Source organism: Balearica regulorum, chromosome 9 (assembly GCF_011004875.1).
Source record: "Balearica regulorum gibbericeps isolate bBalReg1 chromosome 9, bBalReg1.pri, whole genome shotgun sequence".
NCBI lineage: Eukaryota > Metazoa > Chordata > Aves > Gruiformes > Gruidae > Balearica > Balearica regulorum.
The window spans coordinates 4541708-4562246 of record NC_046192.1 but is presented as its reverse complement, the minus strand read 5'-3'; the positions used below and the strand labels follow the sequence as shown (position 1 = coordinate 4562246).

The 20539-nt window shown below is 40.8% G+C and overlaps 1 protein-coding gene across 2 annotated transcripts in view; it reads left to right on the top strand.

Annotated features, from left to right (window-relative positions):
* Nucleotides 1-20539, top strand: part of ARHGEF4 (Rho guanine nucleotide exchange factor 4) — a 221747-nt gene that overhangs the window by 165512 nt on the left and 35696 nt on the right. For both annotated transcript variants that reach the window (XM_075760875.1, XM_075760876.1), the window contains one exon: nucleotides 11252-11391. In XM_075760875.1, the coding sequence (XP_075616990.1) occupies nucleotides 11252-11391 (140 nt within the window). The remainder of the gene's footprint in view (nucleotides 1-11251; nucleotides 11392-20539) is intronic.

Genomic DNA, 20539 nt, shown 5'->3' with positions numbered 1-20539 from the left:
ATGGAAACAATAACAGTGGCACTGTAGAATTAAATGTTTTAAATTTTAGCTAATCACAGGAAAAGTCAAACTTGACATATCTACCTTTAAGTGAAAAGATTATTATGTTTGTTTTATAAATTCAAACAATTCATAAAGACTTTCAGGTTTGTTGACCAGTGCTGTGCACTAGAACATGCAGAGTTGCTCTGGAAGGCACTGTCCTTGTTTTAGCCTGTTTTGATCTTTGCAAGTTACACCACTAATGTCAAATTTGCAAGGATTATTTTGACTGCTTCAGCTATGTTTCTAGAAGAATGTCCTTTTTCTGACATGCCTTAGGTAGAGCTGCATTTGACTGTATGCTATATGTACTACTGGTCAAAAGAAGGATAGGCTTGCTTTAGGTAATATGACTTCTGAAAAGGTTTCATCATCTCTTACTCTTCTAACAAGAGACCTTGTTCAGTTTGGTCACTGCTAATTAGCAATGCTCTTTTATTAGTTAGTATTGAGATTACGTTGCTGCCTGTGTTAATACATTTTTGTCACTTAATTTTGCCATCTCCAGCTGGGGATGGGTTCAACTTTTAATCAGTCCCCAAAGCTTCCAAAATATTCTCTGTTTCACCCAATGATCTGTAAATGGTAATGTGTCATTTGAATTCATAGTTCAAAATGCACACTTAGCATCTCAGGCTCATGATTTGCTGAAATGCTGATCTTACCAATTCTGCTATTCTTATTTTCTTGTTGAAGCCTGCAGTAAACATCCTAAGTAATGAATTTAACTATTAAAGGCACTCTGACCAATGTGACCTTGCCAGAATGCTTTCTCCTTTTAAAGGGATGATTAATAATGGCTTTGAATTGAATACTTGATGTATTCCAAGAGGAATAATGTTTCCCTTGGAAGAGTTTTCTCGCTGTAGGGTGAGATTGCATCTGACACATTCAGCTATAATTCAGACCTGGAGCTGAATGTTGTGAAAACACTTTGAAATAAGGTACCTCCTCACACCAGTTTCCTAGGAAACTTAAAATTATTGAATGTGAAGTATCTTTTTTTCCCTATGATATTTGAAAATGTATTGAGATTCATCAATCAACAGGTTCAGTATCTTGAGCTTAATTCTTTAAATCTGATTTGCCGTAATATATCATACCTGCACCCTCAGGTTCCCCGGAAGCAAATACTTCACAGTGGACAGCTCTGTTCCCACAACAGTATGAACAGCATGGAGTGTATAAAGCTGTAAGGCCTGTCCTTGAGTTCCTAAATATTTCATAAGAATATTGCTGTACATGCATGGTTTGAAATTACTTTGGTGCTTAGTCTTTCACTTTCATATATATCACTGGCAGGGAATTCTGGAGGCCCTGGGGAGGAGAGGTAGTGAGGGCTGACTGGTGTGGGGACTACTGTTGGAACTGGTGTGAAACGTGCTCCCAGCCATGCAATGAGGGTAAGAGACTGCACCATCCCCTCATCCAGGTCACCTCTGTGCTCCAGCCTTCTTCTATCAGTTTGTAGAGCTGGTCTTCAACACAGGTGACATAGCCATACTGGATGTTAAAACAGTCAGTCCTGGACTCCAGCAGTGAAGTTTATGCTCACAGAACTGTAAACATGCAATACCTGAATGAATTTGAAATTTCCACCTTATCTCTGCCCATGAGGTCCCTCTAAATTGAGTTAATGTGGCACCCGTCTTCCAGTGGAGATGCTCTTGTGTCTTTGTCTACTCAGAATGTACAGACTGGATTACACTTGGCCATGTCATCTATCCTGTAGCTTGCTCAGAGCTGAGCTCCCAAATCTGTTCTGAGTAACACCAAAGAAGAATAACCCTGACTAACTCAGAGCCTGACTGCCTCCTTGTTTGTGTAGTGTTGTGTGATTCAACTATGTATGCTGCAAAGAGCCTGATCCCTTAGCTATCATGGCAGTTGTAGTTAAAGAATATTAATCCTTGATTTCCTGTTTTCCCTTCAGAAATATTTGGTAGCTTGATGTTGGGGATTTTCTTGGAACTCAGATTAAAATATAAATAGGGATAGAGGGATTTCCTAAAGGTAAAGCAGTTTACCAGTATTTTTAATGAAAAGACTGTAGCCTCAGTATGAAACCAGAAGATCTGTTGTGTGTTGCATGAGGACTGGTCATTCAAAATAATGTCAACAAAATAATCTTGCTGCCCCTTGAGACTTATACTTGATAATGCACAAGAGCAATTGAAAGTCTTCTCATGGCATTCATTTTTAATTACTTCTGTGGTACAAGGTCATAGATGTAAGCCACTAGTCAGCCTGGATAGCTTCGCAAAGATAAAGACTAGATTTATAGTATTATGCAGAATTCTGGGAAAAAACAAAGGTCACATTTTTCAAATTTAAGTGTTCAAAGTTAGCCTCTTAAATCCGTCTTCAGACACTTATATAAACAGCCTGCTTTTCAGAAGTGCCAAGCAGTGGCTCTTTGTGCTGACTTTGCTAGAAACAGTATGTGCCCAGTGCATCTGTGTTATTCGTTGTATCGGTTAGCTAGCTGTAGGCTTGCAGGCCTTGTTTCAGATTCTGGTATTGAATAGCTTTGCCTTAACCAAAGGTGGCTGCATTGTCAAATATTTTAAATTAGTATCAAGACAATTCTTCATTCTTTATTGTTCCAGTTCTAATGCAGACGACTCCATTATAAGAAAGACCCAGGCCCTTTTTTTTTTCTTTTTTTTTTTTCCCCCCCGTTCCAGGTTTCGGTTGTGAAAATAGCATAAGGAAGTTGATATTTCCACACAAAGGTGGCATGACTGGGTGCAACATTTTAAAGACTTCTGTGATATTAATTGCTTTACTTCCTAGTGACAATTTTTCATAAAAAATTACCTTAACCATTCTTTACAGTGTGGTCTTTTCCAGGCCAGTGTATAGTGGAAACTTCTTGGTTTTAGACTTAAGAAAGCTGTATGCTTTTTGGCAACAAAACCTTTAGCAAAGACTTAGCTTCTGAGCTCTAGGTCTTCTGAGATGTAAAGACAATAAAAGCACAGAATCTTTGAAAATACAAATCAGCCGGAATTTCCTACAGCATGTTTACATTCTTTCCTTTGTTTAATAAAGTAACAGGTACAAGAAAGGAGGCACTATGAGAGCCTATGATAGCTTGAGTTTCTAACACTGTCCTGTGAGTGCTCTTAGAAACTTATTTTAGAGGTGAAGCAAACATCACAGCTAAATCAATATAATTAAAACAGACAAGGGCAGCATGAGATTTGGGAGATAACAGCACTTGCATTAAGAAAACTCCAATTAAGTCCCTGGAAAGTACCTGCAGAGGTAGGAGGAATAACAATTCCTGAGAGAACACAGGGGAACATTTTCTACTCAAGGTCTCCGTTTGAGGACTGGTGATGACTAGAAGCATTGGTTGTGTCTGAATTGTTTGAGGCTTTTTTGGTTGCTTTCTGGATGAGAAAAAAAAAAAAAGAAAAAGATTAAAGCATGGAGTTTGAGTATGTTTGGGCATGAACCAGGGCTTTGGTTCAGATGAACTCAGATTAAGTAATGGCAGAGAAGTAAGACTCGGTAGCAGTAACATAGTGTGACTTTGCATGTTCCCACAGGTAGGTTTTGTATACTTGTGCAAGCAAAAGGTGATAGAAGCCCAAAGGTGACCTTTAGGAGTGATGCCACGTGTGCACTGAAGTAGTGGCAGGTGTTGAGATCAGATAGGAGAATCTGTAGGAGTAATCTTTTAAGAAAATGGTGTGTCGTTTTTTTGCCAGATTGCTGGTCTTCCAACTTGTGGGATGTGCCTATAAGATTTTGAAAAGCTGGAGCAGATGTTCTTCTAAAAATAAATTTTAAAAGTGCCTGAAATCTTATTGACAAAGCCCTTTCAAATTCATGTTTGTTAGGCTTGTCAGCTGCACTAACACTCTTTGATGTTGCTTGTACCTCATGTGTTTGCTGAAGTAGGTGTTGTCCACTGTAAATAACTATTGTTCTGATTTCCTGGCTCATTTGCTTGAATTTCCTCAGTCGTTGTTACACTTTTGGGTAAGAATGGATGGATGTGGAGAAATGGACATGGTATTTTCATCTTTGCAGGTGAGCTGAAAGCTAATTCAAGGTTGCTGCTGATCAGAATTGATTCTGATCATGCTCTACTAGACAGTGTCAGATATATTGTTTCCCAGCCAGCAGCCTGTCAGTATTTTGGGAGGCAGTTGTCTGATGAAGGGGCAATGTTGTTGTTTTTCATTTCAAGGGAGGGGAGTTCAGTCTGGGTTTGATTTTTACTTCAAGGCATAGCAGGCACAGGGCTAAGAAGCAGAGTTAAATGGACAGGTAAAAATTCAGCATGAGTTTGGAATGTCAGTGTTTGTTATCTGTTAGAAACAAGAAATGCAACCATTTTAGTCTTCCACAGAGGAAACTTTCAAAAAATTATGATGGATGGCTTCATCTAATCCCTTCTACCCCTTAAATAGTGGCTACATCAATGAACAAGATTTGTTGTTGGGGCAGTAAATGACATGTCTGACATTCCTCCATAGAATATACTGGTTGGATACAGTAAAGACTGTGCCTGAATACTAGAAGGGATTTGTCTGCTAGTTTTGATTGCTACAATTGATTTAATGTTTAGATTGTGATAGGGCTTAAAGGACTGAACTCGAATTGGTCCCATCATGTTCAGCGTTGTCCAGACATAAAGTAAATAGCATTTCCAAAGACATCCATCTGAAAAATGAGAGCAAACAGGTTGGTATGGATGAGTAATCAGACCTGAGCAAATAAACAACAAATATGTAAAGTAGGAGGACACGTCTGCTTTTTTCCAAGTCAGTAGCTGTGACGGGAACGTGGCTGGTGAATTAATAGTTTGTATGCAGTACAGCAGAAGATATTTTTAACAAGGGGATCAGGCTTTGGATCAAGACAATACACTTACCTGATTTCCTATCTGTTTTTCCCATTGTTTCCAGTCTTTTTCAAGTCTAGTTAAACTGCTCCCCCTCTTCTCTCCCACTCATAACATCACTCAACAAGCAGGGAAGGGACTGGGGGCAGCTCTCTGCTGAGAGTCTGCCAAGGCAAAGCGGACCAAGCTGCAAGTGCGTAGCAAGTGGTAACGTGGGAGTCAGAGCTGCAGAGCCATTCATAATCCGCATCTCTCTTCCCCATAATTATCTCCGCTACCCGAGAGAGCTGAAAACTCCCTTAAGCCTCCCTGCAAGTCATTTAGATTCTAATTGGGATTTAAAAACTCTTGAAACCTGAGTGGGTGGCTCAGTGCATTATTGCTGATGAATGTTACCCTGGGTGATGTGCCCAGCAGACCCACAGAGGCCCTGTGCTCAGCCTTCCATTGAAGAGCTGTATCCTTTTTGTTTTTGAGTATGGATTTGCTCTTTGCCTCAGCTAATTAGGAACTGGTTTCATTCACAAGAGCAATTCCATTTGTGGCATTATACCAAAATGTTAATTTAATTTTATGTTGAATCCTTTCCCTTCCTAATGTTTCTTTAAAATGGAAGTGATGAAGCTTGCTTTTTCCACTTAAATATTTCCTGCCTCTCCTCCTCATTCTGTCTTCAATTTTTTCCCTCAGATTCACTGAACACAGTTTCATGACTTGCTCAGAAATGTCACCATGAGGACCTCAGCCCTCTAAGGCTTGGCTGTGCAGGCCCATGTCCTTTGTTGTTGTTGTTTTTTGGGTTGTTTTTGGTTTTTTTCCCCCTTCACGAAGCTCATACTAACTGGTCGTTGTTCCCTTGTTGCTAATTCCCCACCAGACTTCCCTCTTCCTGTTAAACTGGCCCACAACCATAAGCAGAATGATGTGAGAGGGTCCATCAGCACAGTAAAGAGCTGGAGAATTGCACTGCTGGGGCAGAAGTGGGATGACATCACTCTGATGGATTTTACTGTGGTAGCTGCATAGGGACCTCTGTATATCAAGCAGCTGATAAATGAAGCACATAATACAGAACAGGACTGATGGAGGCTGCAGCACCACTGTGGCAGCTGTTTCTACGGGAGATGAGGGTTTAGCAATTCAGAATGGGTGAAGAGAAGGGTGGAGGGGCTCTTTTCACCCGGGCAATGCAGTCTTGGTTTGGTTTCCCCACCCCACGCACCCCTCTCATTTGCTTATCATCCTAAGTCTCTTGAACTACTCCCCTCACCAGCTGTAATGCACTTTCCTGTGGGCACTGCACACAACCACAACAGTTTCTGCTCAGTGAGGCAGAGGGAATGATGATGTTAGCTCTGAACTAATTTGCTCTGTGAGTGTAAATCAGACTCCTACTGTTATTTTGGTGAATTATTTTAAATGTAAATGCTACAGAGAGAAATTAAATGTGTGGATGTGGTACTGAAAAAGCACACTTGAAAGAGATACTTCAAATACACAAAAGTTGTTCCCTTTGTCATTAATATAATGTGCTTTTAATAAACTATGGATGCTCTTGGACTTCAAAGCTGGCTGTAATCATCATGGATTCTTGTCCCAGCCTTAACCCTAAAAGCTGTAGACTGTAAGTCAAGTGAAAATAGATAACCAAAATTTTGGGGGAATTGCCTGTAGCCCATTTCTGATCAGTCCTAGGTCATTGTTTAGGCTTCTGACCCAGGCACGTGGCTGGAGCTTCTCACCAACAGGGAGCTACTGGGGTTTATTCCAGCTGAGACATAAACTTATGTGGCTTTGAGAGATCTCCGTTAAGAGATGTGCTAGATTTGGGGCTGCAGTGCCCAGCTGCTCTGAGGGAACTGTTCTAGAAATTTATTCTTTCCCTAGTAAGCAGCTGGAAATTTTTTTTTTTTTGGTAGTGGTAGTATTTATTTATTTTTGGGCAGCAGCAACTTGTGTTCACTGATTCTTGGTACTTGGAATGTGTGAAGCAGGTCCATCCTTTGAGAGGAAAGGAGCTCAAATATGGCGAACAGTGTCACCTGTACTAGGTGACATTAGTCTTAACTCTGAACTATGGTTAATATTCATTTTCAGTCTGTGACCTACAGTACATCATCTAATCCCAACTTCTTTTGGTTTCCCACCGGGTAGATGAACAACACAAGGCTTCTCTCATTTTTCCCCCCTGCCATCCTCTGTCAATTATTAAGATTAAGGCTGTCCCAGGGTAGCCCTGCTGTTTTGTTCTCTAGTGTCAGCTAGGCTTGATCGTGGCTCCCAAGAGTAAACATCCTACCATGCAGGCAGCTGCCTGTATGCATTTCAAGTTACCCAAACTTACCTATAAGCAGGATGCAGCTGGCAGGCCACTAACTGGGGTGGCTGCTATGAGTTGTACAGCCGTGGTTTATGCTGCGGCCATTATATGGCTTGTCTCTCACTGCAGGCACGGAGTGCTCTTCTGTGTGAAACTACCGAGCTGATAACAGCTCCAATGGCTTTCTGATGAGATGGAGAGTTCTGTAACTGTGTAGAAGTACCTCTCGGGGTTGCTTGGGGTCAAGCTTTTACATGCTCCCCTTGACTAAGGTGGGGACACAAGCAGAGCCCGGCCAGAACCCTTCCCACTGCTGACTGCCTATGTCTGCATGCCAAAGCCTGTAGGTGTAAGGGTGAACTCATATACCTTCTTCCTCTGGACCATTTTGATCAAGCTTTATTTGATTTTTACAGAATTCTTCCCTTTTGTTTTTGTGACTGTCCTTGAATCTAGCCTGTCTCGGTGCTGTCTGCTCAGGCACTTGAAGAGAGACCACCCGAGCCAGTCACTGTTTTCAGTGAAATATCCTCAAGATATTTCTTTGCAGATTCAGTTTCTTGACACCTTTTTCTCTATTCAAATGCATAAAAAGGGTTTGTGTGACATTCTTTCATGAGCTACTAATTGCTAGAATTATCCATCTGCTTTTGTAGTTTAATGACATAACTCCCTGGCTTGGGTTTGGACTAACAACAGTAAAAAATGGAGTTTTAATACTTGCACAGAAGGTTGTAGTACTAAATGTTGGTGACAACCCCTCCCCGTGTTCCTGTGTATGGGATTTGTTGCCATATTTAGTGAAATTTATCAGGACAGCCATATAAAATATGGAGAAATCTGCTTGAGCTAATTGGATGCTTGGTGTTATTTTTTGACAGAATGTTGTTTTTTGATGTTGCCTGATTGCCAGGGACAGGTCAGATCAGTGGTTTCAGAGAGACACGGAGAGGCCAGCTGTGGACTTCACTGTAAAATGGAGATGAGCATTGGGGGGGGGGGGGGGAATGAGGCATCTGAGTCAACTACTGTGCAGCTTAATAGTTCCCTGTCCAACTAGTACTGTGCTGTTGAGAAAGCTGATAGACTATTTCAGCAAGCTCTGCTAACTTGTCTTTAAAGATTTTTGTATAGTGCTTGCTTCTTTTCTACTTGACCTAGTTTATGTGCATGTTGAGTCACTACCTACATTAAAAGCCTTCATTCTCCTACTTCTTTGATGGATTTCTAGTGCATTGGGTCACCGTTCCAGACTACTGTTTTGTTTATTTATTTGTAATCATGTCTCCCATGTAAACTGCTTCAGAGCAAATTCTTATTTTTTCATTAGTTTTATCCTTCCCTGGAACATTAGTCTGGGAAAATGTGTAATGGCTATCTTCAGCCGTTCTTCCTCAAGGACTGAGAACTCTCTTATGACTATGGACTGAGTTTTTTGGTGAAATACGTCTATGAGGACTTTTCTGCCAGGAAAACTAATCCAAAATGCAATAGCAGTTTTGAGGCCGCAGAAAATTAATGAGCTTGGTAAGTTCAGAGAAGAAAAACAGATCTCTAGTAAAAGCAAACACAGCTTTCAAGGCACTTAGCAGAGATACAGAGCATTTTAAGTAATACAGATAAATATCTCCCTGGAGCTTTTGCTTTTTCATCTAAGTACAGATCAGAGAACAAATAGGAAAATGTGGGGAGGAAAAAACAAAAGCTTTAAAGATGTCAATGAACATTTTTCAAGCTGAAAATTACTTCTAGCAGTGAAAATAACAGAAGATGCATAAGGCAAAAGAAGTGAAGCTATGCATAAAATAAGGGAAAAGAATGAGATCAGAGGGATGCAAAGAAAGTTTTGAATTAAGTGACTGCAAACTCCCTCCTTATAAATGATTTATTTTTATTTGTTCTTGAAAAACATTTCTAATTTGTTTTTTGTTGCTGTACTAATACAGTGAAAGTTGTTCATTCCTATCAGACAAATGTTTTTCAGACAGTGTATGAGCAAAAAGTGATACTTTAATGCTCTTTAAAAAAACAATGAAGTGCAAAACCATGGTAATTCTGCACAAAATGATAATATCAGTGGCATTCCAGCTGTTTTTGAATTTTTTATTAATGTGTTAGGTCTTAGCCCCAGAACTGCTTTAAATGCAATCTGTACTACTGGCATGTATTTGGTAGAGAACTTCTGTATAATGATATGATGTGTCAGAGCAAAGCTATGAGAATGCTTGATTTTTTTGGTGAAATGTCACTTCAAGTTGAATGGTTGGGTAGTTAGACACTTCCACAGAAAACTCCGCTTTAATCATAAGCTCATATGCACCTCCGTGTCCTGAACTGCCATCGATATTGAGTGGAGTTCCAGGTTTAGACAATGAATATGTCTTTGCTATGTTGTGCGTATTTATCAAATTCAAAGCATAAACAGTCAGTATTTCGTTCAAAAATAGCTCATACTGCAGTCATTTTGATGTCAAGTTACTGCAATGAACTGATAGCTGCTACACTGAATTTACACCTCACCGTGTTATTAGAAGTAATCAAGCGATGCATCCTTAACAACACATCACATGTAATAAAAGCATTGATGAGGATAATCTTTGCAGGTCTTGCTGTAACCTGTGATAGCACTTGTATTACTGGGGAGCTTTGCTTTCAGGTAATAATAACCTAATGAACCCTTAGGCACCTTTTCTTGGTCCGTTGACCAATTAGGTTCATAGGATGCACTTGCATTATGAAGTGAAATGAGGGTTCAAGAACAGGTGTATGTGTCCCCAGACTCTGACTTGTGTTTTTCCTATCCAAGCTGTACAAGATCAAGCTCAAAAGTTTTTTTTCACTTGTTTTGCAAAAATTTTGAGTATGACATCATGTATAACTTGGACAGCCAAGACTGTCACCAGGAGTGCAGATAGCAATATCTGTGGTTTCACTTCATTCAGTTCTACTACTGTAGCCATGTCAAATCTGTTAAACTAAAGTTGGTAGTTACATTGGCTGTTGTTCTCTGCACCATCTTTGTGTTAGCTACTTACTTCACGCATAGAAATCTTTGTGAAGCCCACCTCTTTGTCATGGAAACTGTTGTCCTAGCAGTTGCTAATCCAGATGAATATGTCTGTAACTGTTTTCTTCAATCATTTTTCACAGATTGAAAGAACAGAAATTTTATGCTCAGTAGCCTATGTTGGTATGGGATGAGTGAATGATTGGTCAACATGCCACTGAAGGGTAGTTGCTAATACCTTGAGGACACCTTAGGAAAAGGTTCCTGCCTATGAAACAGATGAAGTGCCATTTTCTTCTGTGCAAGGAGCATAAATGCTGTATTTTTATTTCTCTCAGGCTTATGCTTATATCTTGAGACTTCAATGCTTGTTCTAGCTACAGACCACTAACCCACCATTATCTGTTGCTTATTTGGGGCTGTGCTGAGCAGAATGGCCCTCCTGTGGTAATAATGGATACTTCTGTAGCAAACGCCCTTTTATTAAAAAATAAATAAATTTAAAAAAAAAAATGTGTGGACAAAGAGGAAGGTGAATGTTTTCCCCAAAGGCTGAGAGTTTCCTTGGTCTGATAGGATTTGGTAAATCCTAATCATTAAGGTGTGAATTGGTAGACATGAGCTTGTTACCTAGTCAAGTTTACTGTCAACGCTGCAGTAAATGAAATTGTGTTTGCATCATCTCTGCCCTGTGCCTTTTTTCAGAGCCTGTTTTCTTACTCTTATTTGATTTTTTCTTTGTAACATAAAGAGTTGTTGAATTTTTAAAAAATCATACTTTCCAGTCTAGAAAAAGACACAATCATTTATGGTAACAAAACATGAATGGAGAAAAATTATCTGAAAAATGGCCATGCACCAGGGTGGAATTGTGCCCTGAAATTGCCTATATAGTTTCCTTGTCTTTTTTTCCTCTTATGCTGTGTTATAGTGTCCCTCACCCCAGCCAAGCTCATATAATTGATGCAATGCTGCTGAGGATCTTGTGGTCTATACCAATTTGTTCTTGTTGTTGTTGCAGTGATCACTGATGGGGCACTGGATAAGACAGCTCTAACAGACGATGTGGGAAGTGAGGAGGACCTGTATGAGGACTTCCGGAGCTCCAACCACCGCTACGGCCACCCTGGGGGAGGTGGAGAACAGCTTGCCATCAATGAGGTATTGCACTGGTTGGTTTCTGACAGGCAGGATAAGGAAGGGTGCCGGTTCTTGTTGTGAACTGTAAGAAAGGTCAACAATCAAACCGATAATGGCAAAGTGGATGAGACTTCAAATGTCATTTACTGTGGGTACCACTTACAACTGGGCAATGACAGGGTCTGGGCTTTCCATCAGGGCACTGTCCCTAGCAGGAGAGGACAGCAATGCAGGGTAATGCAGAGCCACAGATCCTGAGCAGGTAACTCTCCTCTTAGGTGTTTTTGAATGGGAAGTTTAAGCCATTAATGAGCAGCCTGGTCAGGGCTGGTGTGAGACTTGAAATGTGGTGTACTGAAGGCATAAAGGAAATGCTGAAAAAAACGTGGTCTCCATACGTCTTTATTGGTAGATGAGAAGGGTGCGAAGTTTAATGTAGGCTTGATCTTTACTGCTTCTTCCTGTTCCCCAGTAAATTCACTCTAGGGCTGTGAAAGGCATGCCTGTTTAGTCAGTGCTTTTAGATATTTTTTTTTTATAGTGCTGATGCTGATTAACTTGAGATCAGCAATTTAAAAATGTACTACTTAGTTTAATTGATGTGATGAGCAACGCATTAACAGGATTTAAGATTTTTTCCTATAAAAATACCATTACTTTGTCTAATGCATTAGAACTGGTGTCCTGTTACACACAGAATGCTTTTTTGGGGGAGTGAACTAAAGCTTTTTTCACTGGAAGAATGGAGCATGTTCACCATGAGTGATTTCTTGCACTCTTATACCTTCTTTCTCCTTTCCCTATACTCTGTTACCTTTATATGACCTGTAACAAGATGAAAAGGCAAGGATAAAAGATGTATTATATTTTCTTGTGGTTAAGGTATAACTGAAATGATGTTGACTGAAGGTCTGTGCCTACATGTTTGATATACACAGCGATGGTGCTTCTGGGGTCTGCAAAAGCTCTAGAAAGCTGCACAGTGAGGATAACGGCTTTTCTTCAAAAACAACAGCAGCAAATGCTCTTCTAGCAGTTTTCCTGCTCCTAGTGTTCAGAATCCCAGACTACAGCCCTGGGTGCCTGGGGTAAGGAAGACACTTGCAATATTTTCTTCCCTTATTGCCTACATCCAGGGGTTATCAAACCATGGCCAGAGCTTTTTGATTTAACCTCAGCTGTTTTGGGCTGTTGTCGCTGGCAATCAAACATTAGTAGAAGACAGAAAATCTGGAGTTGCATTCTCCTGCATTTACCTGGTGTGTTTGTGAGAGAGTCCCAGGCACCACAGGCATCAGCCCCATAGTGTGCACTGAGAGTGTGGGAGGAGGAGTCTGCTTCCCTCCCGTTCAGGTGTTTGGCTTGGTAAGTCTTCTTAGTGTGGCTCATCAAACAGAACATCCTCTGGATTTCTGTTTCCTTTTTTAAAGGAAAAAGCAAAATATTTTACTTTTTTAAAGGAAATCCTTACAACTCTTTAAATTCAGGAAAAAAAATTAACTTGGCAGTGGGTCTGTATATCCATCATGCACGTTGTCATTTTCTCTTTCATTATTCATTATTATTGAGAAAAATTGTTTTTCTTTCTTTTCTTAAAAGTTCATTTTATTAGAGTAAAATTTCATCATTTAACTTCTAATCAAGAAATCAAATGGATGTGTCCAAAGCAGGTATAGTTTGTGTAGTCTTTGAAGTGTATGTGGGGTTTTGTTGGCCAGTTGACTGGAAGAAAAAAGATTATTTTTGGCTTGTTCCCTAGAAGCTTGCCTGTTCAGGGGTCAACAAAACTGTAAGAACAGGCGGTACATTATTTACTTTGTCAACTGGTTCCTACGGGTAATTAATCCATCACTTAGCTTCACTGAGCCTTAGCAAAGTGCTTTCATACACAATCACCTCCTGAAACAAAAGAGCACAGTAAAATACAAAATCTCTGACGTGAAATACTAAATCTGTGAGGTAGGGATTTTACATGAATAGATATCTTAAGTGTTGGAATTTAAATATCTCAAATAGCTGGCAATTGGACAGGCTTATCTTCATCTTCCCCGCTGGACCAAAAGCTGGGTATTGATTAGTCTTGAGTATTTTCCGTAGTTGTGCTAGGAGTGATGTGGGGTGAAGATATCAATGTCCAATCTTTTAGTTACATTTTGTGAGTAGTCTGGTCTTTGTTTTATTGTATTCCAAATTACATTTTATTGGTCGGGGATAAGGAAACTATGGTAACCGCATTATTCTTAGCCGCCTTGGAAGAAGCAGCTTTCAAATAAACAGAGAAGGTTGAAATGCATTTTTAAGGCATTTGGCAGACCAAGTGTTGCATTAAAAAACAAAACACCCAACCACTGAGTTTTAGCTCATTTTGGATCAAGAGAAAATGGTTTTGAAATAAAAAATAAACCTTTCATAAAACTAGAATAATCTATTGGCAAGAAGACTAGGGGGATAAAAGAAAGCTGGGAAGGTTGTATAGAACCCACCTAAGAAGATCAGCATGAGACTGTGTAAGAGCCAAGAAAAATCAATCAAAAAGTAATAATAAGGGTTTGGGATGAGAAAAGAGGCAGGGGAAGTCCTTTTCTTGGGGCATCTGTTTGACATTCTTTCAAATGCATTCTTGATGCTCGTGAAAAGAGGCTTTTTGTGTTTAGGTTGTACTTGGTGGAGTTTACTTTGTGTTTGTTCCAGATAAAGACCCTATCCTTGTATCTTTTTGCTTCCACAGTATAATTAGATAAAATGTGGCAAGAGAAAAATATATACTGCAAATGCATTATGGTTCTGTCCTTCCAGTGCAAAGATATTATGTATAGGACAGATCTATCTTCAAGCTTCACGAAATGTGTTATATGTAGACTGAAGTCGAGAACAGGAGCGATTAAGCATATAAAAAGCCCGCCTGTGCAGCTCTCAAGTGATCATGGTGATAATGAGGAAAACTATACTGCTTATCAAGTAATTGGCCTGGGCGAGTAGGCTTAGGCCTGTTTGCTTGGAAATATCTGATGTGTACAAAGGGTTTTTTCTGTCACACTGTGTGAAGGGTCCACGTGGCTCTGTGCTTTGGAAGAAATGCTATTGCAGTTCAACATGGGGAGTGTTTAGCCCCTTGCAGCCCTATATGAACAGTACCATCCACATCTTGTGAAAGGGAAGCACTAACTGTTTGGAAAATAGCAGCAAGACTTCCTGATTTTTTCCTTATCTCTTATGGCTCTATGTTTGATAAGTTTGGAATTTGGTATGTGAAGTCTTGCTCCTGAGGAAATGCCCAACTCATTGGCTTCAGCAGGCCAGGATTTTATCTAAGACATGCAACACCATTGCCTTATGTTTTAAAGTGACAATATTGTAGTATGTTACAGATGTTTGTGCTAACCAGTGCTTGTTGACAGGGTACAATTAGGCTAATTGGTTCCAACATATATGTTTCTGATTTAAGAGTCATTCGTACAGAAAAATATTCAGGAACTGGAACAAACAATACATCTGCCGTGTACCAAGGGCAGCAGATACCTTGTCTTACCGAGCCGTGTACAGCTGGGACTGTTGAGTCTCTAAAGCATTAGTCTTGTGCTAAACTCTTTGATCACTCACTGGGAAGTTGTTCCAGGCTCATCCCGTGCTCCTCCAAGCACAACCAATTTTAAACAAGACAGACATGTAAACTGGTTTTTGTTTGTTTGTTTTTTTAAACTAAACACAAAACAAACCCCCAAACTCATAAAACGTTAATGCAGATGAAATCAGAACAACATATTTTAATTTTGTTAAACATGAATAATATCCTTCATAGCATTTTTCACATTATCTCTCTACATTCCAATTAATACAAATCTCTTGTGTACCATATGAGGACAAATTTCAAAAGACAGTAAAAAAATTAAATAGAGCTATGAAATGTTATCATCCCCTTTTTTAAGAGTACAGAATAGGTTGAAAAAGCTATGATTGCAACTGATTTCCAGACTGAAACAGAATTAAAATTATTGATCATATGGAAGCAATATATAACATTCCTGTGTAATCTGGGAGAGGAGATTTATTACCACTTTTATGTCTTAATGTGAGTATGTAGCTCTTCCAACTGATACTAAAGCAAATAGAAACCAGTTAACAAATATCCCCCCCCCCCTTTTTTTTCCGGTGGGCTCAATTCCCGCTTTTGTGTTGCGTATTTCTGCAACCAAGGTTGACAACTGTGGTCCAGAAGCAGCAATTATGATTGATTTGCAGTGTACTGTATAAAGCTCAGTGCTGTCAAGGACAAGAAATAATGTTCCCCGATGGACGTAAATCTTTACTGGATCTGAGTTTTTGGTACCGAGTGCTTGCATAACTTTGTATAGGGATCACATGTGAATGTTCAGGGTATGGAATCAGAATTGTAACTTCTTTTACTGCCTGATGGATTTAGTGTTTACAGTTCTAAGGTCATTTCAGAGGGCTTTTTTGCAATGGATTAAAAGAAAATCAGTATATTCAAATGCTCTATAGCAATTATGTCTCATCAAACATCATGATCAGGAGCTAAGTGGTCCTGGGGGTCACCAGAGCCATACATCTGCTTTCTACCACAGGCAGCTGTGGCTGCTCTGAGCCACTTTCTCATGCCCTTGTCAGTGTTAGGACTTGATCGTCCCCTGTACAAGGTATCCTCCCCCAGTAGGCTGAAGAGGGGGTGATGGAAGTCAGTGCAGCTCACTCAGCGCTGTGGATTGTCATTATCTGAGGAAAGACTATCTTGCAAGTGGATATTGGGGGTTTGGGGTTTTTTTGTGGTGTTGGGGGTTTTTTTTGGTTTTTGGTGGTTTTTTTTTTTTTGAAAGGTGGGAGAAATGGGATAAGCTTTCACACTTGCAGTCATGCAGTGAGCCCTTAGCAATCCAAATGCTTGTTTCCACACGTATGTGTGATGTGTGGGTAGGTAGCTCCCATACATATATGATATGGTCCGTAGCATACATGCAGACCAACAGCAGGTGTTCAATCCACACAGAACCATTTCTATAAAATGTATAAATTTTTGCTAGACCCATGCTTTCTCTAAATAGCCCTATTAATCTGATACTCATTAGGAACAAACAAAAAAACCTCTGGCTTAGCTTAGTTCTTGGGGCAAGAATAGCACATGGGGGTCTGTCACAGTTTTAACTCCTAAACAGAAAAGCTGAGGTGTTACAGTGGAAGGGTCCTGCACGTGCCTAAGGGAATGACTGGGTTCTGGGGTCGATCTCTGAACGGACCTAACTCCTCCTTCTAGGAGCCAAACTGAAGAAGAAGAACAGGAGAGGTAGCCTCTGTGTTTCACCGCTTTGTGGGCACGGGTGTGTACCCACACGCACCCTGACATGTTTAAAGGGGGAAGGTACTGCCCAAACTTTCATTTGTGGCTGCAAAACAGGCCTAAATACGTCATTCAATGAAAATAAGTGGAGACAGCATGATGGCTTTGGAGTTCTTACAGCAGCCCTGCTAGCTGTTAAATTGTAAAGACTCTAACAGCTTCTGTTAACACTTGTTAATGATAGCTTGTGAGTATTAGGGGACTCTTAATAATGTCTGTTGTTTGCTGGTATTATATGTGTTCCCAGTTACTGGGGTGTAGAGAGAGGCTTGGCTCCACAAACAGTTTTCCCCCTGGAAAAAAAAAAGTTCCAACAGTGTTTTAACTCCTGAAGTAGTGCCAAATCATCTCAAAGTCTGCTTGTATTTTATCCAGTGTATCCATGGGTTCCTATAACAGTCTGATGCTCCTCACAGCTTAAAGAAAACATGATGTGTGTACTGATGCTCATCACAAGAGGTGGGTGTCTCTTTATGGTGAAGGCTGCAACCAACTTCCAATACTTCGGCAGCACATTAAAAGAGCTCTTTTAATCCATACCAGTGGCATAGTATCCTGTAGGGCTAAGGGTGACATTTGTAGAAGGCTTTGGCTTCTTGTCTGCTACTTCTAGCACACGAGGGCCATCTACTATGGTGTCGCTGGGATCTTCAAATCCTTGTTCTGCTGCGCTTGAGTTAGGGTGGCAGGCAGGCACTAATCCTCTGAGGTCCTGATGGTCCCTACCTGCGGAGGGCTCTCATGTGCACCTAATCACAGGCTTTCTAATCTGCCATCTTCAACCAGTGTTGCCCACAGGACCTGATTGTGGAGTGCTCACGGTCAATCAGACCCTGTACAATGACAGCCAAGGATAACCTGTGAGCAGGTGAAGATGAGTGGTTTCACCATTCATGTGTAGAGTGGGAGCCTTGCTTTCAAACCTGCCCTCTGCCTGATACAGAGAAGGACCTTGCTCCTGTCCTGATGCATCTCACTAGCTATCCTTGGGAACTCCTTGCTTGGCTTTCAGGGATCCATGGTTTGGTACCTGACGCCCCACTGCTGTTCTGTGGGAGTAAGAACATTAGAAGCACTGCAATATTCGCACCCCTTCTAAGATTTGACTTCAGAAGTGTAGCATAAATTAAACTGGAATTATTCCTGCTTGAAATGGTAGCCCAATGGTGTGCAAAGACAAGTCTGTTTTGCAGAATCTTGCTGTTACAATTCACTCTGCCAATATCTTTAGTTTAAAAATATTTTTTTGGGATGTCCGTGCCCCAGTTCGCTAGTTCAGTAAATACCTGTGATGGATAACAGCACAATAACAAAGTGGATATTGGAGTACAGAGATTTGTGGAGAGAGGGGGATAAAGAAGGAATGAGACAGAGTAGGAATGCTGGGTAAAGGTTAGTGTAGAGGTTATTCCAGGTTTAAGTGTTTGCATAGAGACAGAGGAGTGAATATATCTGGATTTATACCATACTTATGCCTGAGGTTCCTCTCAGCATGGTTTTGATATCAGAACATTTCTTGGATTTGTTCTCCTCTCTCCAAATCCTGATTTAGAGTAGCTCTTCTCTGCAAAGTTTTCCTTTTTTCCTAATCCCCAGAAGACATTTGAACCCAGTGGTGGAAAAATAAAATCCCTCCTGACTCTTCTGGCCCTTCATAGAGCACTGTTAATCCCTCAAAAGATCTTCCCTGTCAGCTTCAGCCCTGTTCAGTGACCAAGATACCTTGTCCCACACTCAGTAAACTGGGAGCAGAGTTATCAGCAAGTTCAGCTGTGCTTTAATGCAGTGAAGGCATTGCGATATTCCTTGCAGCTTTATATTACTGCTCTGATAAAAGCAGCAAAACTGTGGGAGCTGTAGAGGGAGGAAAGATCAGCAGAACAACCAAGCTGCTGAAGTGCCAACGCCGCTTTTCCTGCGGCTCATGGAAAGACTCCCCCTCCCTCTGGGGCACTTGGGGCCAGCCCTTGCCCAGTGCCCTCGGCATGCCCTGGGAGAGCCACTGTTCCAGTGCAGGTCAGTCATATACCGGCTCCTTGCAGCAAAACGAGGAAATGATATTTGCATTAACCCCACTACTCCCACACTCGAGCACACGCATGCTCCATAGGCAGGCGAACAGAACGGCCTTTGTCCCAAGTGGTGTGGGACTGACTGGCACACCTCCATGTGGCACAATACTTGTCAGGCAGATTTGCATGGAGTTGTGGAGTGTGATCAGGGCCTCAGAGGACAGGAGTAGAGCTGTGCTGCTTTACAGCAGTTGAACATCAAGTGCAGCTTCTTTCTTGAAGTTTTGGCTTGAGGGGCAGGTGCAGTTGTAGAGAACCATGACCTGGAAAGGTGTTGATGGGGTTATTTTGTTTCAATCCTACTTCTAGCTGGTTTTATCTTAAACTTTAGAGAGGATCCTGCTTCTGGCTATTCCACTGATTTGCACTAGCAAATCTTCATGTCAAGGGGTTTTAGGAGAAGAAAGCAGGCTGCTTGAGCTATCCAATATAGACTGAATGTTCTGTTTTTTCACGTTCCTCTGTCCCTAATGGATGCTTTGCTAGTAAAGCAGAGGGGCACCTTGTTTGTTTACTGTTAGGGCTATAAATTTCCCATCCTTGCCTTGCTGATCATCTTGAAAGCCACTTACCAAGTTGCTTCTGAGCTGTATCTTAATTGTTACTAATTACTTGGTTGATGGGGCAGGTTCTTGGAGAACAGCCCATCAAGACTTATTCTTCAGGGTGTGTTGTTCTGCTGCATTTTTTGCTGGCCTGCTGGCTAAACCAGAGGTCTCAGGAAAAGATGGCCTTGGAAAGTTGCTTGGCCCTGTAAAATTTCTGTCCTCCTTTTCTGTGTGTAGAACATAAAAATGTCTAGCCTTTTTCTTCTACACAGCTTATCTATGTCTTTTACCCACTCATAGCTTTTCTTATTCTCATACTCCATGGAGCTGCTTGTTCTCACCAGTCCTCCTCTGGCTCCTTTAACTGTTTCAGAAGACAGTGAAGGAGGATTCTCAAATTAACATTATTACATGCCAGCTTGGAAGAACTTTACCACACTGTTACCTGTAGGCCGTTTTCCCATTTTCTACATCTGCAAGACTGGTATATTCTGTAAGAAAGGAGGAGGTTGAGCAGTCAGGAAAGTGTCATAACACCACTCTGCAAATAAACACATTTTTTTACAGATGACAGCTAAAGGGACCCTGTACTCATTTTATAATGTGCGGGCTCAACAGAATATGCCAGACAGCCCAAAATCACATGGCTTTCTTGAAAACTCCTGTATAGTCAGAAGGAAAGGAGTCTTATGATCTAGAAACTACCAAAAAATAAAGCTTGCTCTTGTTCCTCCCTCCTCCAGCCACCTCTCTTAATCCCTGTAAGAGTTTTTATCTTTAGTGTTTTTTTTCCAGCTCCATACATTATGCATCTTCCTCTATTCCATGTTAGTCACCACATTCATCTTGTCACCTTGCACTGTTATTCATACCCTTCTTCTCACCCATGTTATCTATTTTCACTGGCTTCACTGCAACTTCCTCTGACTTCACCTGCCTCAGATCCCACAACTCCACCCATGTTTGTTCCCTCTCTTCTTTCCCTGACTTTTCCCAGAGTATTTCACTGCCTCTGTTTCTCCCTTGTCTCTCTGTTCCAGCCGACATAGTACCCAAGTGAAGATCATTCCTTGTCTATCTGTTATCCATGGCTGTCAAAATTTCAGCTCAAATTCAGGATAGCAAAAAAAAAAAAAAAAGGCATTAAAGTATAATTTCTAGCACCTCCTGAACATCACCTCCCTTGGTCACTAAGGATG